General features: G+C 37.0%; 1 protein-coding gene across 2 annotated transcripts in view; it reads left to right on the top strand.

Annotated features, from left to right (window-relative positions):
* VWA8 (von Willebrand factor A domain containing 8) overlaps positions 1-13,030 on the top strand; it is a 379,623-nt gene that overhangs the window by 260,600 nt on the left and 105,993 nt on the right. For both annotated transcript variants that reach the window (XM_003913811.3, XM_021929568.2), the window contains 2 exons: positions 264-418; positions 4,535-4,730. In XM_003913811.3, coding sequence (XP_003913860.2) covers positions 264-418; positions 4,535-4,730 — 351 coding nt within the window. The remainder of the gene's footprint in view (positions 1-263; positions 419-4,534; positions 4,731-13,030) is intronic.

Genomic DNA, 13,030 nt, shown 5'->3' with positions numbered 1-13,030 from the left:
TCTACAGGGAACTATTAATTATAGTATTTATTCCTAATAAAATTTTGAATTCTATAAATACTTGAAATCACTTTGGGAAGATGTCTTGGTTATAAAAACAGCATTTTTTTCAAACAAAAGCCCATGAATATCATTTAAAGTGTTTCCTCTTTTTTAACTTGTTCTTTTCCATTTGACTTGTCAAGAATAAAATCTTGCAAAAAATTAATTCCTGGAGCATTTCCGGAGCATATGGTGTCTAATGTTTGTCTGATGCTTTTCAGAAACAGAGTTCAGCATACCTCATAAAATTTCCAGTGATCAACTATCATCTGAACATCTAAGTTCAGCTGTGGAACAAAAGATTGCCTCTCCCAACAGAATTCTCTCAGATGAGAACAATTATGCTACAATAGTTGTTGGTTTTCCAGATCTCATGGTAAGCACCCATTTTTTAAATTATTGGATAAATATTTCTTTCCCTCAATTTGACCTATAATCTGTAAGCCTATTTGAGGGGTAATTAAAAACATGATTTCCTGGTAAACATGTTGGATCAAGTCTGCCTTCCAAATCAGTCAGTAGAAAATATGTTATACCTAAATAGTTTCATTACACTTTAAAAATTAACATTGAAAGTGTAATGCAATGATAGAATTTAGTAGGGGGAAACGAGTATTCTCCATATGTGGGAGTTCATGTAATACAGTTTAAATGCTTCACCTTCCGATGGTAATTTTCTATCATATCTTCTAGAATTTTTTAAAGTTAATTATTTTTCCATCTATACATTCTATGTATTTATTTATTTATTAACTTTTATTTTAGGTTCAAGTGTACGTGTGCAGGTTTGTTATATAAGTAAATTGCATGTCACGGGGGTTTGTCGTACAGATGGTTTGGTCATCCAGGTAATAAGCATAGTACCTGATAGGTAGTTTTTTGATCCTCACCCTCCTCCCACCCTCCACCCTCAAGTAGGTGTCAGTGTCTGTTGTTCCCTTCTTTGTGTCCATATGTCCTCGGTGTTTCGCTCCCACTTGTAAGTGAGAACATGTGATATTTGGTTTTTTTGTTTCTGTGTAAAGTTAAATTTGTTGAGTTGTCATTATTGTAGATTAAAATTTTCAACAGTCATGAAGATAGATTTATTTTCCGTTGAGTTTTGTTCTGATTTATCATATCTTTGCGGCATCCAGGTTATAGAGTAATGGCTAATTGTCTCAATTGATTTTTCTCTTAGATGGGCCCTTCTGTTTTCTACTGTTACCTATAAAGGAGAAGCTATTTGAATTGACTTTAGGTGAAACTGGGCAACATCTTCCTCTGATGGAAATGTGGGGAAGTTACTATAAAAGTTATTTCAGTCCAAGTTGCCATCTAATAACCTTAGATGTAGCTCCGTGTGTTTTGACTAAGCATTTAATTTTTATAATTTCCTTTGTGGCTTTTAGATGGGATGATAGAATTATTTCACGGTAAAAATATGGGCTGTACTTGATAGTACTCTAATTTTGTATGCCTCAAAATTTTAATATAGTTAATGAATGCTGGGTACTTCAGGATATAAGATTTGAAATCTAAAACTCAATGGATAATATGTGGCTTAGGACTCTGATATATGTTTTCCTAATTATCAAGTAAAAAGCATCTGCTATCATATAATTCAAAATGAAATGTTATTGAAATACAGTGTTTACAGCAGCCTTGATATAAAAGAGATGTGTTTTATATGCTTTCTACAATGTTTGCTGCTATAAAAAACTTGGAACTTTTTCTGGAGGTAAAACTATTTTAAAAATTGGTCTTCTAATTACCTTCTTATGATTGAAGAAATCAATATAGAAGTATAATGTTATTATAAAAAGTTAGAAAATAAAAGCTAAGTTAAGGCACTGTTTGTATTAACCTTGTAGAAATTCTTACAGCCTGTAAGACTAGTAACCTTGTTAAATTAAAAGCTGTATCCCTGCTTCTTCGTGTGGTACCTATCACATAGGAGGTATTTAATGAGTATTTGTTAAATAGAAGATTAGAGTCAGCTAGACAGCCTTTAAGATGACAATAAGATTTTTAGGCCACAACACAACAGGCAGTGTGCTACCCTAAGCCCTTTCACACATGATAGTTAATTTTTACAACAATTCTATGAGGTTTTACAAACAAAACAACAGAAACAGAGAGAGCTTATATCCCCTAGGCCACAAAGACTCTAAGCAATGGGATTTGAGCTCAAGTGTGACTAGCCAGCCCTCTAACACACATCCTTTTTTCCACACCACTCTGCCTTCTTGCTTTATGTGAACTTCTTTGGATTCTCTATTAAACTATTGACAGATGAGTATGCTACCTCTTATTAACTTTTTCATGGAGTTATCAGTGGCATCTAAAGTATTACTTATATAACTTTTAAAATCTAATACCAAATAGCTATAAGAATCTATAGCAAATATCATCCTCAATGGTGAAACATTAAAGGTATTTCTTTTCTATTCTTATTAGGAATAAAACAAGGATGCCCACTGTTACCACTTCTATTAAACATGGTAATAGTGTCTTAGACATGATATATAAAGAGAAAATTGATAAACTGTGCTGCATCAAACTTTAAAATTTGAGCTCTGTTAAAAGACACTGTTAAGAGAATGAAAAGACAATCTACAGGCTGAGAAAATATTTGCAAACCACATTTCCAACAAAAACTGGTATCTAGAGTCTATAAAGGTTCTTAAAACTTAACAGTCAGAAGGCAAATAGCCTAATTTTACAAATGAGCAAACAGTAGGCCAGTGTGAGTTATCAAAGATCAGAGCCCAAGCAAGGTAAGGGCATCTGTGATGGGGAGAGGTAACCACTAGTGATGGGCATGAAGCCCAAGCAGGATGAAGATGGCATTCCTGTGAAGGGGCAGCCTGGAGTGGGATGTAGGAGCCCAAGTAAGGTGAAGTATGTGTCCCTGTGTGAGTGTGGCCCCATATGGGCTGTCAGGACCCAAGCAGGGAGAGTGGAGCATCTGCCCAGGGAGTAAGGTTAGTGGTGGAGACGGGAGATGGGTCATATACAGCAAGAAAGTAAATATATGAAGGGTGACAAAATACATTAAGGATAATGAAAACAGATTTTTAACTGTTAGGGGAATTACAGATACTGGAAGGAAGAAAACTAGAATGAACCATGTCGTTATTAGATTAAAATTGGATATATTTTTGTGAACTCATAGATTTCAATGTATTTAGGTAGATATAGAAGTAAAATTAAAGATAAATGTGGAAAAAAAATGAGCAAAAGACTTGAACAAACACTTAACCAAAGAGGAAAGAGGGATGGCAAATAAGTACATGAAAAGTTATTGGACATCATTAGTCATTACAGAAATGCAAATTAAAACCATAATGAGATACTAGTACCTACCCATTAGAATGGCTAAAATAAAAAAAACGCTGACAATACCAAGTACTGACAAGGATGCAGAGAGCTAATGCAACTCATTATTGCAAGGGCAAACAATAACCAGAACATCTCTGAAGAAGGACCAGACCGAAGTACTCTTCCTAATAAACTTCAAGGTTAATTATAAAACTTCAGTAACTAAGACCATGTGTTGGCCTGGGAATAGAAAAATACACAGTAGAACAAAATGCAGTGCCCAGAAACAGATACATGCATATAAACTGTGTTTTATGATACTGTTGCTATGGGCAAAAGTTAGTGGTATTTGGACAATAAGCTATACATGTGAGGAAAGGATGACTGCAGGTCCCCACTTCGTACCATTCACAAAAATTAATTCCTGATAGGCTAAGGACTTAAATATGAAAGATAAAGCCTTAAAACTTTAGAAAAAGCATAAGAAAATATCTTTATGATCTTCAGAAGGATAAATACATATGTGGTAAAAATCTAAAGTAAAGCAAGGGAAAAATAACACAAAATTCCAAAAGAGTTAAATCTAGGGGAGAGAGAGAGAGAGAATGACCGGGAAGGGGCCCAATCACTTTTGAAGCCATCCCAGGGCTTTAAAAATGCTAGTTATGTTCTATTCATTATGTATAGGTGTTTATTTTTTAACTAATTCCTGTATTTCTTCTGTTTAGTTGTAATTGATTTCAAGATATGAAATTTAAAGTGTATATTTTACACTTGTCTGAAAATTATGATTATTGACAAAACAGCTACCACTTGTACCACATCCAAATGACTGTATTTATTTTTGTTTGTTTGTTTAACACACGATCTCCTCAGCCTCCTGAGTAGCTGGGAATACAAGCATGTGCCATGACGTCTGGCTGATTTTTGTATTTTTTGTAGAGATAGGGTTTCACCATATTGCCCAGGCCAGTCTCAAACTCCTGAACTCAAGGGATCCACCAACTTTAGCCTCCCAAAGTACTGGGATTACAGGCATGAGCCACTGCACCCAGCCAGTAATTTGATTTTCTTATACCTGTGAAACATTAGTTTCCCCCCTAGTATCTGCTTAAAGGTCTGCATTGTTAAGGTTGTGGTGAATGTAGTATATGGTACTTCAGTACTTTAATCTCTTTCTTTTTTTCAGTCACCCAGTGAAGTTTATTCTTGGAAGAGACCATCATCTTTGCATAAACGAAGTGGCACTGATACATTGTTCTATAGCGGAAAGAAGAAAAGTGGGACTCCAAAACAAAGCAACTGTGTGACTCTTTTAGATTTGAATCAGGTTGTGAGGATTTTACCCCCAGGAGAAGTCCCTCTAAAAGATATCTACCCAAAAGGTAAGAAGGAACTCACCAATTCCTAATTTACAAAGGTGGTTTAAAGTAACTCCCTTTTGGTAGAGGATATTTAATTTATCTTTATCATTTCATACTTATAAAAAGTTGATCATTCTGACCAGTTTAGAAGTAACTAAAAAGACCTCTCTGTATTCAGAAAGTTCTTACTCATTTTCAGTGTGTGGTTGTGGCCACTGCTGTTAGAACTCATCTTCATTTATTTTACAATATATGCAATCACTTTACCTAAAAGACGTTTTCACAGAGGCTTTTAAAAAGTCTTAGTATATTAGGCATAGAAACTGAGGCCTGCCTTTTGTCTTAAACTCCTAAGACTGGAAGTCAGGGACTTATTATGCAGACTGATTGACTTAACAGCACTCTCAAAGTCAACTTATATTTATTACTGTATAAAATATCCAATTCCTGGGCTGATCTCCTCTCCTCATATAAATTCACTTACTCCTTAAAACCCCATCCTATTGCTAGCAGGCTCTCTAATTTGTACATGAAGATATTCTGACACAGAACTAAAATAACTGGCCCAGGATCACCCCACCAGTGGACAACAGTGCCCAGATTTGCACCACAGTCTTCTAATCCCAAGTTTAGAGCTATTCTTACTGAACCACACTGGCGTTCATCATAACAGATAACTGTGAAAAAGTTTGATCATTGATTCATTGACTTTTTTTTTTTTTAACATCACAGTCGTAATGATATATTATCTTGTGTCTATATTCATTGTATTAGTGTGGACTTCACAAATATAACGCTAAATGTATTATAATAATCTGTAACAGGGTTTGAAAAGTTCTGATTATATGATAATATTTGGAATTAGTTTCTTCCAAACTGAAACTCATGGAAAATAAATCACCATTTCCTTAAAATGTTTTTTGTGGTAGAAGAGGCAGATGAATAAACTGACAATTGTAGTACAGTGTAATAAGATAGGAATATTCACAAGGTGATATATAAACACAGCGGAGAAGTACAATCCATACTGGAGACTATGAGTTGACTCTTGAAAGATAAGAGTTAATCAGTTAAAGGATTTGGTCCAGGAAAGGGGTGCTCCTTGTGAAAGATGCAAGGACTTGGCAGAGCATTCCAGGAATTACAAGAAGTTACGTAGCAGAGTTTAGTGCACCTTCACTCACCCAGAAATCTTCGGCTCACCTTGATACCTCTTCTCCCTCATCCTCCACATCTCATCCATCAGCAATCTCCATGTCCTGATACACAGCCTTGCAAATATATCTTATATCCACCCACTTGTCTCCAGTTCTGTAACCAGTATCCCATCCAAGGCACCACCATCGTACACTGGAATGTTGCCATAACCTTCTGATATTGTTACCTCTTCCACTGTTTTCCCCTCCTGCCCTTCTCCACACATCAGACAGGGTGATGTTTTTTTTTTTTTTTTTTTTTTTTTTTTTGAGACGGAGTCTCGCGCTGTCGCCCGGGCTGGAGTGCAGTGGCCGGATCTCAGCTCACTGCAAGCTCCGCCTCCCAGGTTTGCGCCATTCTCCTGCCTCAGCCTCCCGAGTAGCTGGGACTACAGGCGCCCGCCACCTCGCCCGGCTAGTTTTTTGTATTTTTTAGTAGAGACGGGGTTTCACTATGTTAGCCAAGATGGTCTCGATCTCCTGACCTCATGATCCGCCCGTCTCGGCCTCCCAAAGTGCTGGGATTACAGGCTTGAGCCACCGCGCCCGGCCAGGGTGATGTTTTTAAAGTACAGTGTACATTGGTTCTTAAGCTCAGTTTGTATACAGTAAAATTCACCATTTCTAGTGTATAGTTCTGTGAGTTTGGCAGACACAGTTGGATAACCACTACCACACTTGATGTAGAAGAGTTTCATCACCCCAAAAACTTCCCCCATTCCATTTTGTGGTCAATGCCTCCACTTACCTACAACTTATCACTGACCTGATTTCTGTTCTTATAGATTTGCCTTTACCATATTATAATATAAATGGAATCATATAGTATGTGGTCTTTTGAGTCTGACATCTTTCAATTAATACAGTGCATTTGAGAATCATTTATTCATTATTAATTTATTTTTAATGTTATGTGTGTACCATTAGTTTTTGTTTGTTTGTTTATTGCCAAATGGTTGCCTATTATATGGATGTACCACAGTTTGTTGATCCATTCACAAGGTGATACATTTATTGGTTGTTTCCAGTTTGGGGCAATAAAGAGTAAGGCCACTATGAACATCTGTGGGCAGGTTTTTAAGTGAACATAAGGTTTTGCTTCTTTTGAGTAAATGCCTAGGAATGGCATTTTTGCATCATATGATGAAACTGCCAAACTATTTCCCAAAGTGGACATACCATTTTGCATTTCTCTCAGCAGTGAATGGAGGTTTGAGTTGCACTGCATCCCTGCCAGCACTTGGTATTGTCAGTTTCTCACCATTCTAGTGAGTGTAGTGATTTCTCATTATGATTGTAATTTGCATTTTCCCTAGCACCCAATGATGTTGAGCATTTTGTTTTATGTGTATCTTCTTTAATAACATATCTTTCAGATCTTTTGCCCATTTTTAAATTGGGTTATTTATTTTCTTATTAATGAGTTTTGAGCATTCCTTTTGTTTGTTTGTTTTGAGACAAGGTCTTGCTCTGTTGCCCAAGCTGGAGTGTGGTGATGCGATTTCAGCTCACTGTAGCCTCTGCCTCCCAGGCTCAAGCAGCACCCAACTCAGACTACTGAGTAGCTGAGACCACAGGCACATGCCACCACATCTGGCTAATTTTTGTATTTTTTTTGTAGAGATGAGGTTTTGCCATGTTGCCCAGGATGGTCTCAAACTCCTGAACTCTGAGTGTTCTTTAGTGTAGATACAAGTTCAGTGTCAGAGATATACTTTCCAAACAGTTTATCTTATTTTGATAAAGGGCAAATCTTCTATGTTTTCTTCTAGAAGTTTTGTAGTTCTATATTTTACATTTAGATTTATGATCCATTTTGAGTTAATTTTTTATATGGTGTAAGGTATGGACTGCGGCTCTTTATTTTAATTGCATAGGGATATTCAATTGTTCCAGCACCAGCACCATATGCTGAAAAGACTCCTGTCCTTCCTCTTTTGCACTGCCTTTAGACCTCTGTTGAAAATCAGCTGCCCACATGAGTGGGTCTATTTCTGGGTTCTCTGTTGTGTTCCATTGGTCTATGTGTCTATCCCTTTACTAATACTGTACTCTCTTGGTTGCTTTATAGCTTTATATTTTATAGTGAGTCTTGGTTGACTCAGGTAGTATCGATTCTTCCACTTTGTTCTTCATTTTCAAAACTGTTTTAGTTAGAAAGTAATATTTTAAAACACAACTCAGGTCACATTGTCCTTAGGATAAAGTTTAGAAATTTTATCTTGGCTTAAAAGATCCAGCATGATTTGTCCATTACATATCTCTCTGACTTCTTTCAGGTAACTTGAATGCACAAAATTATTCCCAACTTTCTGCTGCACCCCTTCCCCCCAACCCCCAAATTCATTCTCATCTGTCAGGTTTTAGTTTAAATGTCACTTCCTCAGAAGCTCTTGCTCCAATCTAAATTAGGTGCCCTTGTCATACTCTCTCATAACACTTCCTATTTCGGGACGGGAAGAGCGTGTTTATGTTTCCATGTGTATTTTAATTTTTCACAAAATATCTCAGGCCTACAAAAGTTTAAAGAAAAATACATTGAACATCTTTGCACCCACAACCCATACTGGTAAGTCATTACCAATCGTTAGCGGTCATTACCAGTATGGTCAGAGACTCCTGTGTTCTCCTCCCCTTCACTTTTGACAAACCAGAGGTAATCTCTATTCTGAATGTGAGTTCAGTACTTATCATTCACAAAATAATATATAGCTTTATTTATTTATTTATTTATTTATTTATTTATTTATTTATTTTTGAGATAGAGTCTTGCTCAGTTGCCCAGGCTGGAGAGCAGTGGAGCGATCTCGGCTCACTGCAAGCTCCGCCTCCCGGGTTCACGCCATTCTCCTGCCTCAGCCTCCTGAGTAGCTGGGACTATAGGCGCCCGCCGCCATGCCCGGTTAATTTTTTTGTATTTTTAGTAGAGACGGGGTTTCACCGTGTTAGCCAGGCTGGTCTCAAACTCCTGACCTCGTGATCCGCCCACCTCGGCCTCCCAAAGTGCTGGGATTACAGGCGTGAGCCTCCACGCCCGGCCTGCTTTTTTTATGTTTTTAATCTTTGAATAGTATCGTATTGTATTTATTCTTATGTAACTTGGTCTATTTTTTTCACCATCATGTTTGTGAAATTTGAGGCTAAAGAAAAAAGCATTCATGACATTTGTTACAAAATGGGAAGGTAGGCTTTATGCAGGGCCATCTTGATAGGTATAGGGATGACTGCAAAGAAGTTTTGTAGTAAGGGAGAGAGATGGGGCTCAACTCTGAATATAACAAGCAAAAGTGGAAATAAGTGAAGAAGCAGGGTGGGGGTCAGTGGATGGAAAATTACTGAGAGAAAACAGCTGGGGTAAGAGGGCATTCTGGCTGAAGAAACTTAACAGGATTCTTGCTGAGAGCAGCCCAGAGTGATCTGACATCACCTGGGGGATGGTGGAGAATGGGAAACCCAATCAGATATCAAGGGTTAGGGATTCTGGTTAAACTGACTTAGCAGGATTCTTGTTAACATTGAACAATGCAGAGATGAACGCAGAGGCCCCAGAGTTGGGAACTAGTTGGGAAGAAGATTCAGAAGAGCCTGACTATAGTTCAGTCAGGGAGAGACTCTTTGTCATCATCCATACTGATAATTCTACTTTTATTTTCACTGCTTCACATACAACAATTTATTCATCTATTATTTGTCAGTGCAAATTTAGGTTCTTTCCAGGTTTTTGCTATGACAAATAATGGTGCTGTGAATAGCCTTGCACCTGTATGCTTGTGTCTATGTTGAGTCTGTAGGGAGCATATTTAGGAGCAGAATTACCAATGGTGTTCCAGTAGCATAAAGGGGATCCTGGTGCATCCCATTCTGATCTACTCTTGTAAGGGTCAAACTTTTTATTGTGGTTTCACATTACCTTTTTCTGACTTCTAGTACATTTGAGTATCCTTTCATATGTTGTCATTTACTCTTCCAAGAATTGCCTATTTATTTAGCTATTTTTCTCTTAGTTACTAGGAGGTTTATTTCTCTTCTTTTGTTTAAGTAGTGTTACTAAAATATTCCAAACATATATAAAGTGCTTAAGACAGTGTCTGGCATGGGGGAAGAATTTTATAAATGTGGACTGTAAAAAAAGAGAGAAAGAATGAAAATCCCTAGGAGCATGGTGAAGGAAGATCCCAGGGTGACAGCCATGCACAGGTCTAACGTTAGAACAGATGACATTTCAGGAGAGATGTCTCTTAGAAAGTGAAATTGATAAGCCCAGTATATTTGAACATATTTAGAGATTTTAACAATTAGGGAACCTTGGGAATAAATTTGTACTAAATAAAACTAAACAAAACATGATGCTTATTAGCTCCAATAAAAGCAAAAAGTTATACAGGAAAAAGTAATGATAATATAAGACATAGCAAAGCTGTGGTTAGCATTTAGATAATTATAATAATATAAGCACTGGATGTTAATCCAAGCAAAATTATATGAATGTTTGGGGGGATGGGAAAATGGGGAGTGGGGGATTCGGGAATGAAAAAGAGTTAAGCTCTCTTCTTGCTTGGGAGGAAGACAAGAGATAATGCCTGAAGCTAAAATATCAAGAGGGCACCATAATGATGAAGGTGAATACCACAGAAATAGCTTCAAAAGTTGAAAGTGTCTCTGGGGGCAGGAAATGGTGGGGCGGGTGACAGGGCCGGGGGGAGTAGGGGGTAAAGCAGGGACTGTTTTTTCTTTAAGCCTTTTTGATACTTAATTCTATGTGCATGTAGATCTCTGATGAAAATTCAAGCTAGAATGATTTTGTAAAGTAAATCAAATCCAACCGTCTAATTAGTCTGGAACTAATGTATATCAGCCTTTTATAAAGAAATCAACTGTAAAGGCTACTCTCCTGGTGGCTTTCACAATAATAAGGTAGCTTTTATTTAATGCAGATGGGGAGAAATTTATTGCTTTCTTCCAGCTGTTTTTCTTCTAGCTAAATGTTAGCTTTTTTAAAACCACAGGTCTGAGCTCTTTAAACACAAAATAATGATTCTTGATTGAAAGCAGTATTTTTTTTAACTTTGGGTAAAATCAAAAATTTGGTATCAGCACAGTTTGGGGACACATATCACTCTTTTTATCTGTGAACACAGAAGTGTATTAAACCCAGTGATTCATAGGTATACATCAAATTACATTTCAAGGAGTGAGTTTTTAAATAGCATTTCACCTTCGCTCTGAAAATTGTCTTAGTTGTTTTGCCTGACAGTTTTTAATACCTCCTTCTAACCTTGGCACTGTGCATGTAAACTGTCCCCACTGTTCATGGGAGCTATGTGATAAACACTGCTGCAATGACTTCCCTTTAATGGTTAGTGAACTAATCCCTAAATACAATTTATACCTATCTTTGAAATCCACCTGGATTATAAATGTAATGGAAATTTACTGAGCCTCCATCCTCACTCCAGTGTTAAAATGTTTAAAATGGATGGATGAGGACTTGGCCAAGTTTGGAGGGAAACCTGGCCACAGTTTTCACTTCCTTAATTCAGTCAAGTATTCTGTTCAAGAATCTTTTTGTAAATATTCTTTTCTTCTGAGCTGACTTATTTTCAAATCAGTAAACATCAGTTTTTATTATTTTTAAAGTGCTTACTACTACTACCACCACTACCACCACCTTTACTATTTCCCTGAAGTGCTTTGTAGCCACAATTACCCTTCTCTGATATATGAAAATAGTTTTTAATACCAGGAGTAAAATTCTTGCTTTCTACTTCTTGAAATAGTAGAAACAGTCATTATTGCATTTTCTCACCATGGAATTAATTAGCAAAGTAAAAGAAAAGAAAGATGTGGGAAAAAATATATTTTAAAATAAGTTGGCTTACTTTGCTTTCACAGGCAATCTAAAAGTGCTGATGGCAGTAGCTCAACTTAATACTATTCCTTATTTGTAAAAGTGCCTCTAAGTGGCAAGCCAAAATGTGAGTGAGTGAGTTAGTGAGGCAGCTCCACTCATCTCTAGAGCTTCAATAACTGGTCACTCTTGGCAAAGAACCCTGAGCTATAAATAATTCAACCTACTTTAGCTAGGTTCAAGCAGCAGGAATTGTAAAAAATGATATATGATATAAAACTATCCAAGATTGACCTTATATCACAGGGAGAATTTCCATTGCAGACTGTGTGTGGCTTACGATAAGCATACTCATTTTGTACAGATGGCCACTTGAAGACAGCTAATCTAGCTGGGTGGTCAAATTATTACAATAACCCTATTTTCTTACCCATTCCTCTCCTTGGACATTGCTTTTTCTTCCTGCTGAGCTGTTTGTCTCTTGGGACAACCCATTGCCTACCTCTGCAGCTCATACCTGGCCTCAGGGCTGTGATTCCCACTCTGGAATCCTTTCCAAGTCCCCAGAGGCCCACAATGGTTTCATAAAAAGGAACTTTCCTCATTTTACTGTGAACACCTCAAAGTCAGAGACCACATCTCTTTTCTGTATCCCCACTGCTTCATAGGATGTCTGGCGCAAAATATGCTCAAACACATTTGTTAAATAAATAAGAGATATGTCAAGTTTTTCAGCTGGCCTATTTAAAAGCCTTCAACTGCATGCATGAAATAAAAGTGTCAAGTTTCTTGTTTTTTGTAAACTACATTTGATAAATTTGAATTTGAATTTATCCAGGACATCCTGGATACTTCATTCCAACCAGAAATTGTAATAAAAGATGGATGGATGGATGGATGGATGGATGGATAGATAAATATATCATTCTAATAAGAAATTGTTGTCCAAGATCAGATAGATAGAGAAACAGATAGACAAAAATCTTAAAAAGCATGGGTTTTGTGTAGGGGAGTTTTTTTTAAGAGAACTTGGTGGCCAAGGTTTTATAAAATGGAATATTTTACGAATAGCTATTTCCCTAAGGCCAACTCACATAGAAGTTGTGTGGAGTGGTGGCCAGAGCATAGATTTTAGTACTAAAAAGGCCTGGATTTGAAAGCCATTGCCATCACTCGTGTGCAGTGGTGGCCAGAGCATAGATTTTAGTGCTAAAAAGGCCTGGGTTTGAAAACCGTCTCCATCACTCTCCAGCTATATCACCCCAAATAAATCATAT

Source organism: Papio anubis, chromosome 15 (assembly GCF_008728515.1).
Source record: "Papio anubis isolate 15944 chromosome 15, Panubis1.0, whole genome shotgun sequence".
In the NCBI taxonomy this organism is placed as follows: domain Eukaryota; kingdom Metazoa; phylum Chordata; class Mammalia; order Primates; family Cercopithecidae; genus Papio; species Papio anubis.
This window is presented reverse-complemented; position numbering and strand designations above follow the sequence as displayed.